Source organism: Prenolepis imparis, unplaced genomic scaffold (assembly GCF_030444845.1).
Source record: "Prenolepis imparis isolate NDT839.2.m4 unplaced genomic scaffold, iyPreImpa1.0 SCAF_10, whole genome shotgun sequence".
NCBI classification, from domain to species: Eukaryota; Metazoa; Arthropoda; class Insecta; order Hymenoptera; family Formicidae; genus Prenolepis; species Prenolepis imparis.
Window position 1 is genome coordinate 4791433 of NW_028141168.1, and position 24704 is coordinate 4816136.

Here is a 24704-nt window from a genome sequence, read left to right on the forward strand (position 1 = left end):
CGAGAAATATCTGCGATATATAATTGACACATGATAGTACAAAAATTATATTCGTCAATGGAGGTGAATTTGCTCCTTTCGTCTACCTTCCTTTTCCCCTCCTTCGATTAGTTTTGCCCTCCTCTACTCGTTCAAATATACTGTATAAGCATCGTCAAATGCGTTTACTGTCAAAGACAGTAGTGAATATTCGCTGTTCTCCCGAAACAGAATAAGGAGCAAGCAAGGTATGCGTGATGTCCGGACATAGACGATTCATTAATTCGCTTATCCGTTTAAAAGTACGTCCGTATGTTTGTCCAATAAATGGCTCTCGAGAGATACGTATTGAGATAATAAAAGAATGTAGATTTCGCTCGACAAGCGAAGAAAAAATGCGAGAGAGGCATCGTAAATGTTCGTCGTCTCTGTGTAATTTTTGTGTTATTACATTTTTTTCGAAACACGAGTGCGTGCGTGTGTGTGTGTTTGTGTGTACAGGAAAAATTCGCATGCTGTAATCGTCGCAAAATATCAAAGTTTATCTATATATTTCTTTTAAGGTTATAAATATATCGAGGATGCTGATATGTACATAGATGCATGATGAGATATAAATGTATAGTGTCTCAAAACTTATAATAATGATTAAGGTTCCTTGGTCCTCGCCGCGATTATGTTGGATTATAACGTCAGAAGCGAGAAAATACACGCTGAAAATTTTTGCGTGCCATTTTTAGATAAAAAGATATTTTGATGAAACACAACTTTAGATGGTTTTAGCACACTTTTAAAATTGTCCGAAAACTATTTTTTTCCCTTGACAGTCAATTAATAACTGTAAAATAATTGAAACAATCAGACGTTGTCATGCGGAATGACAGCGCTTATGCAAAGACCAGACGGACTGAGCTTCATATTACAGTCATTTTACAGCTGTTAAATGGTTGTGAAGGGAAAAGGATAGTTTTCGGACTATTTTAAAAGTGTGCTAAAGCCATCTGAAGTTGTGTTTCATCAAAATATCTTTTTATCTAAAAATGGCACGCAAAAATTTTCGGCGTGTATTTTCTCGCTTCTGACGTCACGATTTCGACATGGTCGGCGAGGAACAAGGAGCCTTAATTGCAGAATAATACACGTTTATCTTTCGATAGTTGTAGAAATTATCACTAACATTTATCAGAGTGATAAGCAAATAATTTCTTAGATAAAATAACTTTAAACTGCAGAAGCATTAAATTATAGTAAAAATAAAATAATATAAAATAAGTAAAATTAAATTAAAATTAAATAAATTAAAAGAATAAATTAGTTTAAAACTAAATTAAAATTTAAATTAAAAAAATTAAAAAAAATAATGTTAAAAAATATACAAATATGTAGAGTACAGAATATCGAGGAGTCGAATGAGAGTGTTCACTAATTATTCGCCGTACGCTAACGTACTTTGCATCTGCATCGTTATTATATGCACACGTTTGTTTATATGCACCGTTGGGATAGCTGCTCTCGGCAAAGCCGTTTCCGAGGCTAGTTCCTTTTTTCGCTCTACGACACTTTTTATGGGAAAAAGCTTTCTGTAGCCGCTTTCGCGCGGGTGAACTGATCCCGTTTCTTTATATAACGTCCGGGTTCGCCCAAGTTCGACGCGCGACCGGCATCATTTTTCATTCGCGATGTTTTCTTAAGAAACTTGAAACATAAAGCACCAGGCCAGGTTGAACTTTCGATTGGCGCGATTCGCGACGAGCGCTATAATTGTCGTATATGATTGCAGTTTAAGGAATATAAAGAACGACTAAGCAGGTATATGAGGCTGCTGAGTTGCTGTTCGCAGAGATACGAGATGTCCTTTTCGTCGCAACCGGGGCACGAAAATGGTACGAATGTTATTCGCATTCAATGTAAATTGTAAACTGGAAATGCATGAAAGATGCGCCAAAAGAATGTATGTAATTTCGAAGAAGCTGAGAAAAATTATACTTAAGTAAAAAAATAACTACAATGTAAAAAATATGTACGAGATTGTAATTAATTTTCTTTGCTTGTATAAAAGAAATTATGAAAAGTGTAAAAAGCATTAAAAATATCTGTTTTGCATTTCCAATTTATAATGATAAAAAATGCTTCAAAAAAATGATAAGTCCATTTTGTACTCATTTTAATAAATTTAATTTGTATTTCGAAATTTGAATTCAAATTTGGAAAAGATATTACATTAGTTATTAAACAGGGTGTTTTCAAAGAAGTGCGAAAAATTGTAAGAGATGATTCTTTGTCGAAAATTAAGGGAGGTTTATCTTTATATAAAGATATCATTTCCGAAAGTGTTTTGCACGTATTTAGAAACATCCTGTATATATTTGACAAATCTTTTTTTTAATACAAATCGATGCATTAATAATTTTTTATAAGAGTGTTTCTTTAATATTTTTTATTTTTACAGAAGTTACAAAAGATTCCATACGAAGCGGTATAGAAAAATTTGGATTTTATCAGATAGTGACGTTCGCATTTATAAGCATACCAATAATATTATCGGCAATGTATATGTTTTCTTTCATATTTACCACAGGCGAAGTTAAATATAGGTACGAATACATGTAATTTGGCTAATTATTGAAATATTTCTTCACACGTTATATTAAACTTAATTATATTTGTACAACATTACGAAATATTTAATCCTTCAAAGATTAGAAAATTAATAATCAATTGTCCAAATACAGATGTTTAGTGCCGGAATGTGAGCATCCGGAAAACGCGACGTTCGACAATGATTCACCATGGATCAACTTTTCCGCCCCGAAAGTCAAAGGAATCATCTCTGGTTGTGTCCGTTACATGGTGGTGAATAATCATTCGGACTCATGTTCGACGACATCGTTCACCAATGTGACTAGTGAATGCGATTCTTGGGTTTACAATCCAAACGAGCATACGATACTCGACGAGGTAAGGTTGGCTCGTTTATAAGCAATATAGCAAACAAGCGTATACAGGGTGTAACTGAACAAACATATATACGGAGCACACCATAAATTTTCTGGCCCCATTTGGAGACTATTTTTCCTCGGTAAAAATGTCGAGGCCAATAATAATTTTAAAGTTATCAATGATTGAAAAAGAAGGGCTTCTCGCAAACTTTGTGGAGTTATAATGTTAACAAAATTATATTTTTTAGTTATTTTCAGATGGAGTTTATTTTAATAGAATTTTAATTTAAGGGTTAGTTATAAAGACACAAGATGGTAAATATTGGGAACATGTAAAGAATGATGACCTCCTTTGACGTTTTTGCAGAGAAAAAATCGTTTCCAAATTGGCCACAGAATCTGATGGTGTTTTTCATATATGTTTTTTCAGTTACCCTGTATATTTTTTCGAGATTCGTTTATGTTAGATATATTTTTTCGAGATTTGTTTAGATTAGGTTAGATTAAGTTATGTCAGATTAGGAATGAGAAAAGGCTTTCTATAGCTGTCTTCTGTAGCCGCTACTTGTAAAAAGTAGAGACGGATTCATTCTTTCTTTTATCGATCTTGACGCAGTGGGACTTAACCTGCGACTCTAATCGATGGAAACTCACGCTCGTGGGCACAATGCGGAGCACCGGCGTGTTTACCGGCTTGATGTTTGCTGGATATATATCTGACAGGTGAGAGATGTAGATTACTCCCGTATATATGCAACATTTCTCCTCCGTTTTAATTAATTAACTCTGAATAAAATATCTTCCCCAACGTTCGGACGCCATCACGTTTTAATTTCATGTATTTCTACGTTGTATGAAAAAAGATAGAGAGAAAAATGTAATTTTAAATTTCAGTATACATATGAATGATTGGATAACAATTTATTTAATTATTTAGAGTTTCTCTTTTATTATTGGTTTTCTTTTCTGTATATATAAATCGATATGACTTGCACTGAAAAAATTGTATTCTCGAAGTAAAACGATTTTATGCTATATGATCTTTATTAATAGATATATTTTGCAGTGTTTTTTTCTAGAACATTCTATAAAACTAAGAAATCTCGATAATTTGACTTCGATTGGGATTCTCCAATTAAATTAAAATTGCCGTTTTCTTCAATAAAATGTCTAGATATACATATATCTCTCGATAGTTTCCATATACATACATATATAAGCTAATGAAACAAAATTTTCCAAACTTTTAATTAAGAGATCAAATTCAAAAATAAATGTTGGTTTCGAAATTTTTTGCCTATATAAAAAAATGGTATACTACTCGTAGAAGTAAGAGGACTATCTATATATATAAAATCCCTATTCTATCCGTCGTTGAATTGATCGGGTACTTCCCGAGATGCTAGAAACACCAAATTTCGCATGGTGACAGGGGTCCACTCTCAGGTAATGGGAAAATTTTTGAAATCTTTAATTTCGGTCCAGGGGCGCAGCCAGGGGCCCCTTATTGCGCCATAGGATTAACATGGGAAAAAACTTTAATCTGGCCTAAGAGGCAAAAAATTTGGTCTACCGACAGGGGCTAACGTAAAACAAAAGGGAAAAATCGGAAAACCCAAAATTTTTATTCAGGGGCGCAGCCAGAGGCCCCTAATTCTGCCGTAGGGGTTTACACAGAAAACTTTACATGACCTACGTAGGAAGATGAAATTTGGTGTTCTGCCAGGGGCTAGAGTAAAAGCAATGAAAAAAACCAAAGGGGAAAATCAGAAAACTCAGGGGCGCAGCTAGGAGCTTCTTAATATCCCATGAAATAATATTAACGCCACCTTAACGCCTGGCGTAGATAGACTTTTCCCCTAGTATACTATAAAATCCCCCTTAACAAATATTCTAAAATATTTCTAGGACATCCTTTAAAACTAAGAAGATGTTCTTTATTAATAACAAATGGTCAAATATATCTTTTTTTGCGAATCGTATTGAATATGATTTAGTTTATTATAAGAATGGACGGAGTTATATATGTATGTTTAATAAATGACTAATGCCCGATTCCTCCAACATAGTTCAAAATTTAAACCGAGTTTAAATTCCGATCAATGACATTTTGCGTTCCACCAAGTTTTTAGTGAAAGTTCAACTCAGTTGAACGGCGTTTATCGTGAACGCCAATTTTTGGCCGGTTAACGAGTTTGAACGGCGTTTAAGCAGAAGACTTACAATTAAATATTGCAGTGCTAAAAAAATATGACAACTGCAACTGTTTAGGAGTTATGATTTTCTGTAATTAATTTTTTAAAAAAGATATATATATATATATATATATATATATATATATATGATATATATGCGATATAGCTTTTATGATAAATATATTATTTTCTAACTAGAATAATTCAATGTTGTTTCAGACATTAGAAACAATGATTAACATGTGCATGCATAAATAATAAATATAAATTAAGTTCATTAAAATATAAAATTAATTTTAAGACCGATATTCATAGTCCGGTTTGATGAAAAATTTCATATCAAAATAAAATCTTTCATTGATTCTATAGCATCTTAAAAATAAACCTGAAATGATAAAGTTTATTTTAGGTTTATTGTAAGATGCTATGTAGTCAATAAGAAATTTTTTTACCATTACATATAAAAGCTATAGCCGGATAAGATAGTAAAAAGTTCCCCCGCGCAAAATGACTTAAAAGTATTTGTGCAATACTTTTAAACAAAAAAAATGTTTTTTAGCGCAGTTTATAGCTCTCCATCTCCTACCTTTTCTACATAGTAAAAAAACATGTTTTTTTAATTTAATTTTTCTTGATGTGCTTTATGTTTATGAATACTTGATATAAAAAATATGTTAACAAGAAAAAAGGTTTCTTCTTTACAAGAAATTTTTTAAAAATTGATTTACTGAATTGTTTGAATTTAAAATTCCTAAAATTAGAAAATGCGATTTTTATAAGGTTTTTATAAAGGATGCCTTAAAAAAAATTTTCCAATATTCCTCTCATAAATTGATAATTTACGCAATTTATTCAGAAAGAATTTTCTGATTGGTGCAACAAAAAATTAAAAACCATATTTTTACGTTGTTTTTTATATGCATATAAATCTAAATTTATGCATTAAATCTAGTTATGAATACTTATTATTAATATAACTATCTATTTTAATGCTATTATTATAAACTTTTTATCGTTTATATTTATTATAACATATTTCAATAAGTTTATAAAATAATTTATAAAATAAGTTTAAAATATTTATGTTATATTTATATTAAAATATTTATATTTAACTAGATTAAATGTATAAGTTTAGATTTATATGTATTTTATGTGAATAATAGCGTTATGTAAAAATAGTTTTTAAAATGGTTAAAAATGGTTATAAAAATAGTCTTTATTTTTTTTTAAATATTTTGCACTAATCGGAAAATTCTGAATAAATTGCATAAATTATCATTTTTTTGAAAGAAATATTGGAGAATTTTTTTCAAGGCGCCACCTCTATAAGAAAATCGCATTTTTTAATTTTAGGAATTTTTAAAAATTTAAACAATTCAGTAAAACAATTCAAAAAAAATTTTTAAAAACAAATAACATTTTTTCTTATTAACTTATCTTTATATCAAGAATTCTTACTTATATAAAATTTATATCAGAGAATAAGCATAAACACGTTAAAAAAATTAAATAAAAAAAAAACATGTTTTTGCTATGTAGGAAAGAGAAGGGATGAAGGGTTATGAACCGTTAAAAAACTTTTCTTTTTAGAAGTATTATGCAAATACTTTTAAATTTAAATCATTTCGCACGGGGGCACTTTTTACCATCTTATCCGGTTATAGACTTTAAGACAATTTTCAATGTTAGATCCGTCTATAAATGCTGACTTTAATATTATATTTGAATTAATTTTTCTCCTCTCCTCGCAGCAAAATAAACATGACAATTGGTTTACCAATGCGCAATCGAGAGAAAACACCATTTCATGTGAACAATCAAGCAGCCTCAGATCAAATAAGCAATTTCGTTAAGGACAATTTTTATCGTATTTTGATTTTTATTAGAAAATTTCTATGTGCATTTCATTAATATATTTTAATTTCTTTACAAAATAATTATTAATTACTGTCCATTTCTTTTACTTTACAACTTATATTTACTTGTTAAAATTACAAATATTTTTTAAAAAGGCTAGAAAGTAACGTGTATAATCATTCAGGATCCAGAGCTTATGTTTGATCTTTATCTATTATATGTTTTCTATATTGTTTTTCTTTATTTATGTGCTGTAAAATAATGTATCTTTTTGTCAATGTAAAAATCAATTCCATTTTGTGTACATTTTCATAAATTAGAAATATTTGATACTAATTTTTAGAAGATTCCCTTCTTAAAGTAAAAGGATTTTTTTAGTGCCTATTTCAGAAGGATATTCTAAGGGTATTCGAAAAATAAATGGAAATTCTTAAAATGCAAATACAATTTTTTTGATGTGAGAGAAGACTTCTTGCACTTATAATACATTCAAATTCCGTCAATTCTTTATTAATGACAACAATTTTATCCAAAGATGTCTGAAACCATCTTCTTCCTGCTCGAGTTGTTCGATGCGCTTGGATAAACATTCAGCTGTATATTGCGAAACATGTTTTTTACTACACGTTTTTTATCTAGTCAGCAACAAATCGCGCAATTACGAGATATGTTTTTACGTAATAAGCGAGGAAGAAGTACGTAATGTGGAACGAACTTTCTGTAGAGCTCGTCATCGATTTCACGATATTCTCCCTACCGATACGCTATATATACCTATACGCATTCTCGATAAGAAAGCGTATAGGTATATATAGCGTATCGGTAGGGAGAAATTTCGCGGAAAAGGACGCATAACGCGTAAAAGAATAAAAAACGCATCTCTCCTCGCGTTTATACTCTTTTTCTAGGTACGGGAGGCGAACCTTACTGACGCTGACGACGTTTCTGGCCGGAGTCAGCGGCTTGATACATTCCTTCTCCGTGAATTACTGGATGTTTCTCGCATTCGAATTCCTCGACGCTGTCATGATGGCCGGAATTTACAACGCAGGATTTATTCTAGGTATAGTACGCGCTAATAACTCGGGGACAATAGCTAGCTGGAGAGGAATGCGGGGGGAGGGTGGAAAAATATGCGACATATCTGCGTGTAAAGCGGTGCATGCTTGCTCAATGGTCCATTTACACGCGTGCGCTGAGTAAATTCTAAGATGCCCGATGCAAATGCTTTTTTAAACCCGTCTAAAATAGGAGTACGCGACACGCGTATATAATACGGATATTTTCGAGTTATTTTGTGATGGATTTTTATTCTATCATCGGTGCTTTATTTAATTATTATTTATTAAAATGTAACTTTATACAGGATTTTTTTAAGTAAATGCGAAAAATTAAGCGAGGTTTTTCACATGTAAATATATATTCCTATATCCCTTTCTGAGGAGTTATACTCCTCTAAAGGAGGAGGTAAAAATTAGGTTTTTAATTTTTTTCTCAAATTCTTTTTGGACAAGTTAAAAAATGAAATTTAGTGAATATTTTTCAATAAAAAGAATATTTATTAATATTTTTTAAATCTTCCCGTATTGTTATAAGGGGATGAAACTAACAATCCTTATTCAATTTTTTATTAGAACTTTTGCATGGACCGGTATCATATGTGAAAATATATGTTAGAAAGCTTGATTTCTTTAGAAACTATTTTATTTCTTTTATTATTTTTTGTAAAATCAATAGTTTTTAAGAAAAAAAATAAGAACCTAATTTTTACCTTCCTCTTTGGAAAAGTATAACTCCTTAGGGAGGGCTATAGGAGTATATGTATGTCTATATGAAAATCCTCTTAATTTTCGAATTATCTCCTAAAATTTTTCGCATTTATTTAAAAACATCTTGTATATTACGCATTGAGATATATAAAGCAAAAAAATTTCGTTCTGTAAAAATATCAAAATAATATTCTCGGTAAATGAAAAACCCATGAACTTTGTCAAGATAAATGAGTTTTTGCTCAACATTTCGGAATTACTTTCGCAAAAAAAGAATGAATTGGAAGATTTTGCTTAATACGCGGAATAATTCCAATATTTAACGAAATATGGAACAATTCCAACATTTAGCAAAACATTTTTTGAAAAATCAATAGTCGGTGATTAATATTTATCATTGACATGCATCTTTCTTATGTAAATATCGATATTAAATTATTGATTGTAATCAATCTCAAGAGATTTAATGTATTTTGTAAATATGAAGCAATCTTTTCGCGAAAAATCTTGTAACGAGTCCTTCACGAGGCGTTTGTTATTTACCGGGATGCGCGGATAGCGCGCCGCGATCAGGATTCGCGGAAGGGGCGAGAGCCCAACGCGTTTCACTTTAAGATTTACTGCGTTATTTATTAGAGTCCAAAACGTGAATACATTTAGTAATTAGCGGGACATTACAAGTAGTAACAGAAATATATACAATGCTTATTTACAGTGACGTCGCGAGCGTCCGTATCGGGGCGAGAGCGCGGGCGGTTCGATATATATCGGCGCTGTTGCCGAGAGCGGGCTCGGCGGAGCGCGCAAACTTGCGGGTCCCGGAACTTCGTGTATTGAAATGACGGGAGGACCGATAACGATCGGCTGAGATGACGAATCCGTCACCCCTTAATTCGTCGGGACTTGGGACCTTGGATGGACCGCGGCTCGAAATCTTCGAGAAAGTGAGTGTATGCGCTTTCCGGGTCGGTGCGGTCGAGAGATTGGAGGCGGTATTGGAGGCCGATTATACTTGTCGGGAGCTACGTACGCGTAGCCTCCTCGCGATAGGACGGGTACGGTTTCCTGGAGAGCTGGCGGAATACGTCTTAAAGCGGAATCCGGAGCGGAAAAGATCTCCGATAAAAATCCGGGGTTTATATACCGGGTAGGTATATCACGGTCGGCGTTATCGGAGCCGTTCGGCGGTGTTCGGGTGCGTTCGCCGTCTTGCCGGAGGTCGGGCCTCGTCGATCGGGTACGGTGCGGCTCGGGATTGCGCGGTAAACGGTCGTTACGCTCGTACAGCCGCGTTTTATCGCAAGTCTTAAGAAGGGTGCGAAGCGCCTCTGCCCTTTGCCCGGCGGATGGTAGCCGGGCGGCAGACTTCCGGCGGCAGGCATGCCGGGAACGATGGGGGATCGCATCGTTACAATCTTCGAAATCACGAATGCATTTTTATCGATAGCATAAACATGCATATATTCTTCTACATTCGTTCTTTTATCAATGAAAATCGTTACGTACGTATTCAGATTACAAACATATTTTTATGTTGATATCACAGTTACGCTTTTTGCGTTTTTTAATAGTCAAATTTACTTCAATATACTATTTTTTTTTAATAAAAGATTAAATATTTTTTTATAATTTTTTAAAATTGGAGATAAAGTGTAAAAATCTGTTTTAGTTATGTATATGTGCATTATAAAGTGAAAGCGGGGGAAGCCTTTCCCTTGCACCCCTACCCTAAAAGAATTCTAAATCTAATTCACACCCATTTCTGATTAAATTAATATTAGATTTATTATATTAAAAAATTTGATGAAATATCTCTACAAAACCTTTTGTCAAAAATTTTGAAATTTTAATATATTTAAAAAAATGTTGAATGTTGAATTTTAAATTTAAAAAAAACATGAAATTTTGAACATTGATATCTCGAAAAGTATATTGATCGTAGTGCATCATAGTTTGTGGAATTTTTTTCAAAAAAAGATCTATCAAACATGTACCTATCAAATTGCGGAGTCCCGGAAACAATATATTTTCCTATAAAATATTATTTCTTACGAGAGTATTATTCCAATCCTGAAGAAAATAAAATTTTATTGAACTTGATATCCCATCTCCAGCTATTACGTTTCGCACAATTACACAATAATTTACGGCAATAATTTTATTCGCAGGGATAGAGATGATAGGAGCAAGGAACAGAGTCTTCGGAGGCGTCCTCCTATTCAGCATGTTCAGCATGGGCATGATCTTGTTAGGATTAATCGCGAGTTGGCTGAGATCCTGGCGGGTGCATCTAAGGGTGGTGTACGCGCCGGGACTGTTGGCCATTTTCTTACCTCTGCTTGTTCCAGAATCGATCAGGTGACTCTTGAATCATTACAAACACACAAGAACGTATCGTCATTTTTGATCGCGAAATTTAATTGGCGAGTGATTTATTATTTTTATTTTTATTATTATTTTCTATTTTTATTATAATTGCATACTAAATGTTTTTACGGAAAATATTTATAAATAAAATTAAAATTAAGGAATTAGAATTGTTTACAATTTAGCACAACTCTTTATTGAAACCGACTTGAATAAATCTATATTTGCTTTTATATACGAAATGTAGATACAATTTTTTTATACTCTCTTCAATAAAATGGAATTTCGTGAAACAATTGTGAAATACGGTATGCCATGTTTAAGGTGGCTAATGTTGAAGGGCAAAACCGACGAAGTGGAGAAAATATATCGAAAAATAGCACGAATGAACAACCTGCAAGTAACGGACGAGGCCATCAATGTATTTAAAGAATTAAATATGGCTGATAAAATGGTATGTTTAATTCTTATTTTCTTTCGTAAATGTATTCGATTATAATATATCTGAAAAGTGTATTTTTTTACTTTCACTGTTATCTCTCTAACAATAGTAAAATAAAACACTAATAAATATATACTATTATATACAGGGTGTCAATTTGAAAATTATCAATCGAAATATCTCGTGAACTATTAGAGATATCAAAACACAATTTGGGAGGAATATAGGATTGCCAGGGAGACATCGATTCACAGTATAACGATCAAAGGGTGAGTCATCCTTTACGCGCCCTTTAACTTAACTTTAAAATCTTAAATGGCACTACCCCTTTTGTACTTTATTAAATGAAAATTATAATAAATGTTTTCTTACTTCTGTAGTCATAAAATAAAAACTAATGAACAATCTGTAATTTTCTTGTTACGATTAATTTTTACTCTTTTATTATTGTTATTTATTACAAAGAACAAGCCAAAATTGAATGAAACGAGTCTCATTTTCAGCTTTAAAAAATAACAACTTTATAAAATTAAATCGTTATTATTCGAAAATAAATCGATCGATTTGAATTTTTCTTGTGCAGATAAAAAGTACTCTTTGAGACCTTTAATTTGAGGTATCATAAAGGGGGTAGTGCCATTTAAGATTTTAAAGATAAGTTAAAGGGCTCGTAAAGGGTGACTCATCCTTTGATCGTTATACTATGAATCGATGTCCTCATGGCAATTCTATATTCCTCCCAAATTGTGTTTTGATATCTCTAATAGTTCCCGAGATATTTCGATTAATAATTTTCAAATTGACACCCTGTATATAATAAATATAATAATGTAATATATAGAGTATTTTTTAAGTAACTAACAATAAGACAAAAAATGAAAGGGGATATTTCTTGGCTTATTTTAGAAAGAAATGATCCTATATAAACATATGTCCTAAATTGTTTCAATTTTTCAAAATATAGGGTGTTAAAGTTGTGAAGAAAAATATAGGGATGAAGTAAAAGTAAGTTGACTTTAGGAACTTCGAATTTTCGAAATCACGATATCAAATCACAGAGTAAAGCAGGCGACTTATTGATATTGTGGTGATAAACACCACAAGCCTAGTAGATTAGAATTATATTTTAATTTAATTTTATTTTAAAGTATTAAAAAATATGGTTAGAGAAATTTAGTGTCCGGACACAATATAATAATAATAGAAATAAAGGTAACGATTCAAAAGGATAGCGGACGGCAAACGGCTCGAGTACGAGAAGCCACCGAGTTTTTTGTGTTCACTAACGCCAGCGAGAAGTTTGCGAGAGAAATTGTAACCTAGATTCAATAAAATTGCTATAATGTAGAAAATGATGGTTAAATAATTAATATAATATATTTATTCAAATATCCCAATTTCAAGTAATACTAACACTCACAACAAAGTGGTGACTCCGACGTGATCCATTTTTTGTGGAACCGTGAGACTCTGTGAGTCGGAGGACTAAGAAGAAGGAGAAGAAACGATGGTGGTTACCCATGACAAGGCTCCTATGCTACTTTTATGAGAGGAGTCACAGCGAGTGGACAGGCAACTGTTCGCGGGAGAGATAAGGTCTCAAGTAGAAGAGCAACCTGGTTTGTTTTTGCCGAACGCGAAATTAAATCACTTAAGGATGCGCATGCCGGAATTCTCTTCAAATAATCCGGAGCTTTGATTTAAGATAATCGATCGAAGTTTCTAGGCCGCCAGAATAGTGACCGATGCGATCAAATTCGGTTACGCGCTTACGGCGATCGGGCCGCGTTATACGCTTGAGGTGTGCGACGTGATCATAAACCCACCAACGGAACGAGCATATAAAACATTAAAAGTGGAGCTAATTAAGCGTCTTAGTCTGTCGCAAAAGCATAAGATGCGACGGATGCTTGAGCATGAGGAGATCGATGACCGAAAGCCATCTCAATTCTTGAGGCATCTCCGAGGACTTGCTGGCAGCGTGATCGGAGATGAGATGCTCTGAATAATTTGGTTAAGCCGCTTGACGCGTATATACATATAGCCGCACCTGGTGACGCGAACAGATGATGCTTTGGAGACTCTCCGGACGCCCGCGTTGCAGGCTGCGGAGGTGGTTCGCCTGGTAACAATTACGGAGATCAAGACTAACGATATTGCTGCCGTGGAAGTACGGATAAACCAGATGACGCGGATGCGACTGGAATTGCGGAAGGAATGGACGGAGCAGATGATAGAAATTATAAAATCTATAGGAGTGATCGAAGACAGAGCGCCGCGCCCGAGTGCCGACGTTCTCGGTCGCATTCGCGGGGCCGTGGACATGCCTCAAATAATTATTATGTTATTATCAATGGAGATTCGGATCCGATGCGAGGCGATGCGATCCCCCGTGTGCAGAACAGGGAAATGTGGTGGCCCATCGTTAATGGCGACTGGCGATTCGGGCCGGGTATCGCGCCGTCTATTTGTGTTTGATCGCGATACTAAAATTAGTTTCTTGATCGATACGGGCGCGGATCTCTAGATACTTCTCCAAAAGATGATGCGGGGGTTACGACAGAGATCATCATATAAATTGTCCGCGGCGAACGGTACAGTGATTTACACGTACGATACGCAGACGTTGGCGCTGAATCTCAGGTTGCGGCGTGTGTTCACTTGGCGATTGGTGATTGTGGACATGACAAAGACGATTATCGGTGCGGATTTTTTATCGTATTATGGACTCCTAATTGATTTACGAAATCGTCAACTCGTTGATCGGACGACGAATGTCGCGGCCATCGGACACTGTGTGCAGTGTAGCATACAAAGCATTAAGACAGTTACGAGGGTGACACCGTATCATGTGTTCCTAGCACGTTATCCAGACATTACGAGGCCAGAAGGACGACCTAAAGAAATTAAGCACGGGACGCGACATTATGTCGAGACGACTCCGGGGCCACCGGTGGTATGCAAGCCACGTAGATTTGTGCCGGACCGATTAGCGGCAACAAAGAAAGAGATTCAACGAATGATGGAACTGGGAATCATTCGATCGTTGAAAAGCAGCTGGTCGTTCCCGTTACACGTGGTTCCAAAAGATGGAATAGAGTGGCGGCCGTGTGGTGATTATCGCGCGTTGAATGCACGGACAGATATCCTGCGAGACATGTTCAAGATTTTATGGTGTTGCAGGACAAATATGTTTTCTGTACAATCGATCTGGTCCGGGTGTGTCACCAAATCTCGGTTGCGGAAGAGGACGTATCGAAGACCGCGATAACCACGCCATTTGGAATGTTCGAATTTCCTTATATGCTGTTCGGGTTACGGAACGCGGCACAGACTTTTCAAAGATTTATTGACAAAGTGTTGTGTGGCTTGGATTTTGCATACGCCTATCTTGACGAAATCTTATTGTTAGTCGCGTCGACGTCGGAAAAAGAGCATTAAGAACACCTTGTAATTTTATTCGAGCGATTACAAATGTATGGAGTAGTAATTAATCCGACTAAATGTGTGTTTGGAAAGACTGAAGTAGAATTTTTGGGTTACCTAGTGAGCGAAGGCACCTCTGAACAATCTATTGAATGAGAAGATTAAAGGCAAGGCGCCAATAAAATAAACACCTCAGGCACGATAAGCATTTGAAGATACTAAAGAGAGCCTGGCGCAGGCCACACTCATAGCTCACCCGAGACTAAACGCAGAGTTGGCGTTGTTTACCGACGCATCGGACTACAGTGTGGGTGCAGTGTTACAACAACGCGAGAAAAGCGAATGAGAGCCCTTAGGATTTTTCTTGAAGAAACTGAGCTCGACGGAAGCAAAGTATAGTGCTTTCGACCGTGAACTCTTAGCGATTTATCTTGCGGTGAAATATTTTTGGTAATATTCATGTCGTATTATCATAATACCGGTGTCCGAAGGAAAGAGATATTGTTTCACTTGCATCGACCGCCTTAATTTCATGACTGAAAAAAACACCTTTCCTGGCCGATGGCCGGAAGCGTTTCCGATGGAAAATCAAGAGGCGGAGACAGTCGCAAGAACGTTATGTAGAAAATGGGTAAGTAGATTTGGTGTACCCCTTAAAATCACGACCGATCGGGGACGTCAGTTTGAGGCTTATTTGTTTAAACAGATGAACGAACTGATGGGATCAAAACATTTGAAAACCACTGCATATCACCCGCAGGCCAACGGCATGGTGGAGAGGCTACATCGACAAATGAAAGCCGCAATCAGATGTCACCAGAATGACTGCTGGACCAAAGCATTGCCGTTGGTCCTGATGGGGATGAGAGCGGTCTGGAAGAAAGATATCCAAGCAATGACTGAACTAGTGTACGGAAAAACATTAAGATTGCAAGGGCAGTTTCTCAGTGAGCAGCACGAAGGAGTAGACGCCGGTGACTTTGCAGAAGAGTTACGACGTCACTTTAACGAAATTAGGCCGACGAAGCTGCGCAACACGGGAGACAACGCACGTTTGTGTTTAAAGACCTGAGGACAACGGAACAGATGTTTATCCGTCATGACGGACCAAACGCAACTGCAAATGCCGTATGATGGATCCTTTCCGGTGGTGCAACGGAATGATAAGACTTTTGTCGTGCGTATGCACGGTAAGGAACATACGATAACAATAGATCGAGTAAAACCGGCATATATAATTGCAGATAGTCAGAACGACTTGGAGCGAAGTGACGAGACACCAATACCTAAAGAGCGAGCGCAGGCAAAAACAAGAAGCGGTCGGAGAATATGATTTCCCGATCGTTACCAAGCGTGACCCGGAATGACAAATAATAATAAGAAATACGACGACCCACAAGAAGGCGATATTATAAAATAATACATTATATGTATTATTATTTTTTTTGTTTTGATTGTATTCATAACTTGATTATTTGATATGTATTAATTCATTATTTATCGTGATGCGTGAAAAGCTATATAATGTCGCGAGTCGGTGCATCACTGGCAGGGGAGTACTGCGGCGATAAATACCACAAGCTGAGTAGATTAGAATTATATTTTTATTTTATTTTATTTTAAAGTATTAAATTACGAAATTAAACTTAAAATTAATAAGGCTCTCAAGAATAAAACAATTCACAGCTGTGAATTATTAAATTACAGCAGTTGTGAATTATTAAATTACGGTTACAGAAATTTAGTATCCGGGCACAATATAATAATAATAGAAATAAAGGTAACGATTGAAAAGGATAGAAGTAGCGAAAAGACAAGGGAACGTCCGGAAGGTTCAAAAAATCAAAACAATATAAAAACGGCGAACGGCTCGAGCACGAGAAGCCACCGAGTAGTTTGTGTCCGCTAACGCTAGCGAGAAGTTCACGAAAGAAATTGTAACCTAGATTCAATAAAGTTGTAGACAATAATGGTTAAATAATTAATATAATTGTTCAAATATCCTGCAATTCCAAGTAATAATAACACTCACTACAATATATACGATTACCAGTTTTTAATTTATAGTTTTTATGGTTTTTAGTTTCAATTTTTACCTTAACTCGAAAGCGCGCGGTTCATCGTTTTAAAAAAATACAAGAGGCAATTTTTGTAGAGGTTTAGTATGTTGTGTTTTTTATATTTTGAAAACGAAGCAGTTTAGCGCATATGTTTATAGAACATCTTCTAATGTAGGACTTGCCTAAAATAAGCCAAGGAATATTTCCTTCAACATTTTTACTTACTTAGGAAACACCCTGTATATAATATGCCTACATATAAGGCCCTGCGCACAATAGAAAAAATATTAGAAATAGGAATAAATAATTAAGCATTAAGCTTTCTGCACAATACAAAAGTACAAGCAATAGAAACAAAAAATAGAAAATATTCATTAATAGAAGCAAAGAATATCTATTGTCATCCCCTAATATCTATCTGCTTCTGTTGATGCATGGATATTTTTATTCTCTGTTCTTATTGTCTATACTTTTGTATTGTGCAGTAGGCCTAATGCTTAATATTTATTCCTATTTCTAATATTTTTTCTATTGTACGCAGGGTTTAATAAATCTAACACTAATAAGATAAATCACACACTCTCTCTAGTTTATAAATGCTAACATAAAATAATAATTCGATGACATAATCTTTTTCAGAAAAGCGAGCTATTGATATCGGACAAGAGAAAGCCGATCGTGCAGGTCCTACGTAGCTCCGTTATACTCATTCGTTTGTCGGCCTGCTCGTTCTGCTGGATTACAAACACATTCGTTTATTACGGATTGTCGTTGAATTCTGTGACGTTTGCCGGGGATAAGTATATCAATTATATACTCGTCGCCATGGTCGATATACCAAGCTTTTTCTTCACCTGGCTGCTGACCGATAGGATCGGTCGTAAATCGATGCTCTCCGGCGCGTTCCTGCTGAGCGGAATGTTCTGCCTCGCGATTCAATTCGTACCGACAGGTAAAAAAAAATCATTTCTCATAGTCGGAGAGATAGATCTTCCTTAGGGGGATGGGTTCAAATTCAATATGTAAAAATCTCAGCCAAATTCAACGATCAAGTTTCATTTTCTAAGATTGGAATAATACTCGTAAGAAATAATATTTTATTTATATTGTACTTGCAAAGTGATCGTATCTAGAACAGTTATTATATAGAATTTTTGATTGAGTATCTTACAACGTTTGAAATGACACTTATAGGTACTTTCTATCGTAAAAAATTGAATCCTTTACAAGCACCACTCAAACTATAAGATCAAAAAAAGTACCAAGAAATTAAATAAATTTCAATTTAAGATTTTTATATTTAATATATCCTTTCGTCCCCCCAAACAAGCTTAGATGAGAAAAAGAGAGAGAGAGATTTATTAAATATATGATTTCGAATTGATATTTGTTTAACTTCTTGGTATCGTACTAAGAAAAATTTATTTCTTATATGCACAACTACTCTGCTTCAAAGAAAATTAATTCTGCCGCGTCTTACACTTACTAGCCCATTCATAAAATTCAAACAAGTTCAATATGTATTTAAAAATCCGAGTAGAATCCAATAATTATATGTTTCTAGGATTCAAATAATACTTCTAAGAAATAATATTTCATATATTGTACTCTTGCGAAGTAATTTTTATGAATACTCATAAAAGATACGAACATATTTATTCTAATGTACTTGGAAGTACTGCTTTTGTTTTTTGAGATATTTATAGAGAATTTCGAACTTAATTTCGTCCAGGTTTCGAGTCTACTTGAAAGCACTAGTTTTTTTCAAAGTAATCATCGAGAGTTAGAAACCATGCAAACAAATTCGAAAAACCTATTTAATCCCATCGCTAATCTTTTGCCGATATCATCACGCATTGCTTATGAAAAGTAGCTGAATTTGCGATTAAGAAACTTATCTCGGAGAGATTTTGCGAGGAGAAAGAAATTTTGTAAGAAATTTTGAATTATTACTCTCTTCTTTTTTATCTTTTTATTAGTTCCACGTCATGTATTATTCACTTGGTTACTCTGTTAATTTTTTTATAATATTCACCGTTTCTAAGAAAATTGAAGAAACTGCACATACCTAGAAACCAAAAAAAGAAAAGAAATTTCTTTTGGAGAAAATACCATTAATACTCGACATTTCTTTTTCTCTATGATTTTAAAAATCAATTTAAGCAAACAACATACAATAATGATAGCTCTTAATACTTATGTCAGTAAATGGGTGCCCAAGGCAATTTAAAATGTCAAAAATGTGTCGGAATTTTTTTTCGTCCGATAACACAATACAAAGGACCTTTGTATTCTGAAATTTCTTAAAATATAACGGGATAAAATGTTCGAATGACTATTAACTGATATAAAAAAATGGTCACAGCGCCACATGTTAGAAATGTGGTATCCGGGCACTCATATACATTGAAAAGGCGCAAAATTATGCATTGACAAAAATTTTCTTCTTTTTTTAAATTTTCTTCTCGTTACAATCTGCGTACAATCACATGTACTTTTGTTTTAGAATCACTAAATTTAGTCGAGAATAAGAGAGTAAACGAGCAATAGATGCGCGGAGATACGATAAGTTGCACAACGCGTAATATTATACAATATATTACCGCATAATCCGAGTTTGAATGCAAAGAAGAACGCGTTAAAATAAACGCACTGGCTCGTCCCGGATTAGCGTTCACAACCGCGTGTAGATACGCATACGCGCGCAATTATGTCTCACAGTGGATTGTATATAGAGAGGTTGTTGTATAGAGGGTTACGCGCGAATTATCCCGCATGATTTATCGTCCACGCCGCGTTTCCAGGTACCTGGAGTTACGGGCCTATACTTTTGTACATGGCCGGGAAAATATGCATCACTGCGGCGTTCTCCATCACCTACGTCTACACTGCGGAGATGTTCCCGACGATGTTGAGACATTCTCTGCTCGGGTTTTGCAGTATGATCGGTCGCATCGGGTCTATCTTAGCACCGCAGATGCCTTTATTGGTGAGTTAACGCGTTGAACAAACGTTTTTTGATGCGTGTGAGTACGTCCTTGGTATATCTTTAATTTATACTGATATATCAAATTGAGGAAACGAGATCTAAAACTGATAATATAAAACAGTTTCTAATATAAGATAATATTTCATATAAAATAATTTTTAATAATGTAAAATAATATAAAAATATTTCTAATAATATAAAATAATTTCTGGAATTAATAAATAATAGTTTCAATAAGTATATATATTATTAAGGGAAGTGTGCCTAATATTAAACTTTCAGTTTTAGAGGCTCATATTTGTAAGATATTTTTTAAATTAAAATTAATAAAATCACGTGGTTTGCACGGATTTATACTGATATTTCAGATTTGAGAAAAAGAGATCTAGAACTAATAATATAAAATATAAAATAACAAAATAGTTTCTAATATAAAATAATATAAAATAATTTCTAATGTAAAATATATACAATAATATAAAAAAAATTTCTAATAATATAAAATGGCGGTAAATGTTACGTTGAACGGAGCAACGAGATAGGGTTATAACATATTTTGTCAAGGTCGCTGTCCTGAATAACATCCAAAAGGTTTTAACCGGCGCTCATTGTTTATTTAAAAGTTATTAACAAAAAAGTTTACTAAATAAAACTTAATTTTTCTGATACCATGTATATAGGTTTACAACTTTTTACGCAAAGCGAGGTGCACCTCCATCACCCCATGCTTTCAGAGCGAAGCGAGGTCTATATTTGAAAAGTTCCACATGGGTTTGCAATTTTTCACGCGAAGCGAAGTCCACCCCCATCACCTCGTGTTTTCAGCGCGAAAGAAGGTCTATATTTGCGAATATCCACATAGGTTTTCAACTTTTCACGCGAAGCGAGGTCCAGCTTTATCGTCCCGTGCTTTTAGTGCGAAACGAGGTCTATATTTATAATTTAGTCGAAACGAGGTCTATATTTATAAAATTCCACATGTATTCGCAACTTTAAATCTTGCAAATATAGATATAAATAAATATAGATATAATAAATATAGACCTCGTTTCGCGCTGAAAGCACGGGGCGATGAGGGTGGACCTCGCTTCGCGTGAAAAATTGCAAATCCATGTGGAATTTCGCAAATATAGACCCGTTTTGCGCTGAAAGCACGGGGTGATGGGAGTAGACCTTGCTTCGCGTGAGATGTAAACATAAACATAGCATGACCGGAATATTGTATAAATACCCGTGAAATGGAAATTTAGCTACATATGTTCAATTTGAGCTCACAACGTTAATATTAAACCGACATGACAGCAAATAAACTTTTGGTCATAACTTTTTAATAAACAATGAGCGCCGGCTAAAATTTTTTGGATAAAACTTAGGACAGTGACCTTGACAACATATGTCAAGGTCACAACCCTATCTTGTTGCTACGTTCAACGTAACATTTACCAAAATGACTTCTAGAACTAATAATAAATAATAGCTTCAATAAGTATTACTAAGGGAAGTGTGCCTAATATCAGACTTTCATTTTTAAAGCCTTATATTTGAAAGATTAAAAAAAAAAAAAATTAATAGAGTTACGTGGTTTACGCGAATTTATAACTATAATAAATAAACAAAATTTTTTCGATAATTAATTTTTTCGATAATTAATTTCGATAATTATTTTTTTAATGGAAGCATAAAAAATGGTAATTTCTGATATTGAATATATTATGTTTTTAATATTGTACACCATTTTCTTAACTTTTTAAAAGCTAAATTATTATAAAAAAGATAATATTCAAAGCCTCTTTGAACAAGATTATTTTTTAAATAAAAATTAAATAAATCTCGTAGTTTATAATAGGGATGTCTAATTATAATAAATGAACAAACATTTTTTGATAATATAATTCATTTTTGTTAAGTAAAAATGTAAAAATAATTTCTGATATTGAGCATACTATGTTTTTAATATCGTACATCTCATTCTTCAATTTTTTATAGAAACTATTGAAAATTATTGAAAAATGATTTTGAAATCATTTTAATTGTTTATTTAATTATCAATATATAAGAATATATAATTATTAATATATAGAAGAATCAAAATACAAATTTTTTTAGAAAAACATCAATCTTATAAAAATAGCACACAAATTACAGTTTAAATACAAAATACAAATAAATAGCAAAATAATACAAAATTTAAAATTATAATGACAGATCTAATTTTAAACTAAAGTTATATATTTTTAAATATCAGGGTGTATAATATTAGACAAATATTCATGAAAGAAATATGGCTGTTCGAACGAGAATATAAAGGTGTACAAGTTAATTTTTATTAATGAAATTGAAAGATTATAATCTATAGATTGCACATATATTAAGAATAAAATACCTTTACTTTTTCATTCAAAACACCTGTCTAAACACATATATTAAACATTTTTTTATATAACTAAAACTGAAATAATTTGCACTGACAAACTGACTACTTTCATTTCCACAACTAGAGTAATATTATAATATATTGCACAAAGGAGCAATTAAGACAATTTTCAAGAGACTGCAGTATTTATTAGTAGAGAAATATAAATGTACGATATTAGGCTTATTTCACTTACCTTTTAAGAGTTATAAGAATCTAGCTAATAAAAACAGAATAATTTTTTAAATTATTTAAAATATTTTTTGAACGAATTTTATAAGAAGCTTGCAAAAGCCTCTTTGATTAAATTGCTCGTTTACGTTTAGGCGCAAATAATGCCGTCGCTGCCGCTAATCCTATTCGGATCCATGGCTATAATCGCGGGTATCTTGTCTTTGATCTTCCCGGAAACTTTGGGGACGAAACTTCCGGATACCGTATGGGAGGCCGAAAACATCGGTAGAGTTAAGTCAAACGAAACCCGTGAAATTCCAGATCTTAAGAGCGACGCAAAGACTCCTTAAGTCTACCCATAGACATATTAATATAGACTGCTCATAAGGTGGTGGGAGGTGTCCTCCTGAGGGAAAAAGACAGCACGAACAGTCCTGGCTTGCTGTCTTCTTTTAATGGTATACTGCGCATACTGGTGCGCAGATTACGTCATAAGCCACATCCACTAGAAGAAGACAGCAAACCAGGACTGTTCGTGCCATCCTTTGCTTCAGAGGAGGACGCCCCCACTCCCGATTCCACTGCCTCATGAGCAGTCTATATTAATATGTCTATGAGTCTACCGAGAAAAAAAGAAAGAGAAAGAGAGAGAAATGGCAATAACTTTTAAAACTTTTACCGAGTGTTCCTTTCAGACGCCGCCGGATAGCGATAAGGGATGATCTTTTCAAGACTACGCTGTGTCTAAAAAAAAATGTAAAAGATATAATTGATTGTATGCAAGCACCGAGATACAGCCGCACAGAAAACCGTTCTGTTTAACTTTACGCGTTTATATTTGCACGCGGAGGAAGGATTATAATATCTTCCTCAAAATCTCTTCTACAAATACAATAAAAACGAGTAGAGAGAGAAAGAAAAAAAAAGAAAGAGATATGTCGCATACTTGTGCACATTTTCTCGTCAGATTCGTCTACGCAGCGACAATTTGCTCGCACGTGAATCGTCAGCCATGCACCTGTCAACAAAAAAAAAATAAATAAAAGAAAAATAGAAAAAACTTGCGTTGTACGGTGTATGGTATCGTATAGTACTATGTTTTCACGTGATTATATTTAGTGTACGACATGCGGGGAAATTTATTTATTACTTTCTATTCTCAGTTCTCAACTTTAGCTTGTAATTTAAGTATGATATAATTAATTTGTTATTATAATTTAATTTTAATTATTATGAAACAAACTATGTGTGTATAACATATATATAGGGTGTAACTAAAAAAAAAAGAAATATATATATATTAAGCATATTATTAAATTCTTTGACCAATTTGGATTTTTCTTTAACGAAAATGTCGAGAAAGGTCATTATTTTTTGTATATTCTCAAGTGCATGTTGCCATCATATATCTTTGTAACTAAGCCCTAAATTAAAATTCTATTAAAGTAAAATTTACTTGAAATTAATGTAAGAGTGTAGTTTTGTTAATATTTTAACTTTACAAAATTTAGTTTGCGATAAACCCTTCTTTTTCAGTCATTTATATCTTGAAAATTATATTATTAATGTCTCGACGTTTTCACTGACAAAAAATCGTTTTCAAATTGATCAAAGAATTTAATGGTGTGTTCCATCATCTCTCAATGGTCTTCCATGTATACTTGCAGTACTTGCAGAGGAAAAATATAACCTATAACCTTTTGTACGAGGACGTGTCCTGTTTATTAAATTTTTCCTTTCTTTTTGAGCGCAAGGCCGCTATTATTCGGTTGCTAAACTCAGCAACTGTGCATACAACAATATATATTTAAGGAAAGGGTGTAAAATATTACAAATTAGAGATATAGTTTAACATAGCAGTTGGAATTTCTTCAACGCTAAAGAGTTAATTTCTCTTTTTACTCAGAAAAGAGAATTTATAGATATAATATTTATATATAATTATATATTTATATATATATTTGTTTATATATAATATTTATTTTCGAGACGTTCGATATGCTGTTGTATCGTAAAGTATTTAATAATTAAATAAAATAATTAAATTAAAGAAATTAAAGAAAATATAAAAGTTTAGCTCGAAATGTAAAA

General features: G+C 33.6%; 1 protein-coding gene and 1 pseudogene across 1 annotated transcript; both read left to right on the forward strand.

Annotated features, from left to right (window-relative positions):
* Positions 1-169: 169 nt before the first annotated feature.
* LOC145941615 (organic cation transporter protein-like) lies at positions 170-23788 on the forward strand. Its single transcript, XM_083047780.1, has 11 exons — positions 170-227; positions 1760-1862; positions 2429-2573; positions 2712-2937; positions 3535-3641; positions 7882-8036; positions 10911-11100; positions 11434-11563; positions 17677-17989; positions 19842-20026; positions 22766-23788. Exons 2-11 carry the CDS (start codon positions 1793-1795, stop codon positions 22961-22963), a joined length of 1719 nt encoding a protein of 572 aa, XP_082903906.1. The 5' UTR covers positions 170-227; positions 1760-1792; the 3' UTR covers positions 22964-23788.
* Positions 12546-13980, forward strand: LOC145942097 (uncharacterized; annotated as a pseudogene).
* Positions 23789-24704: the final 916 nt, after the last annotated feature.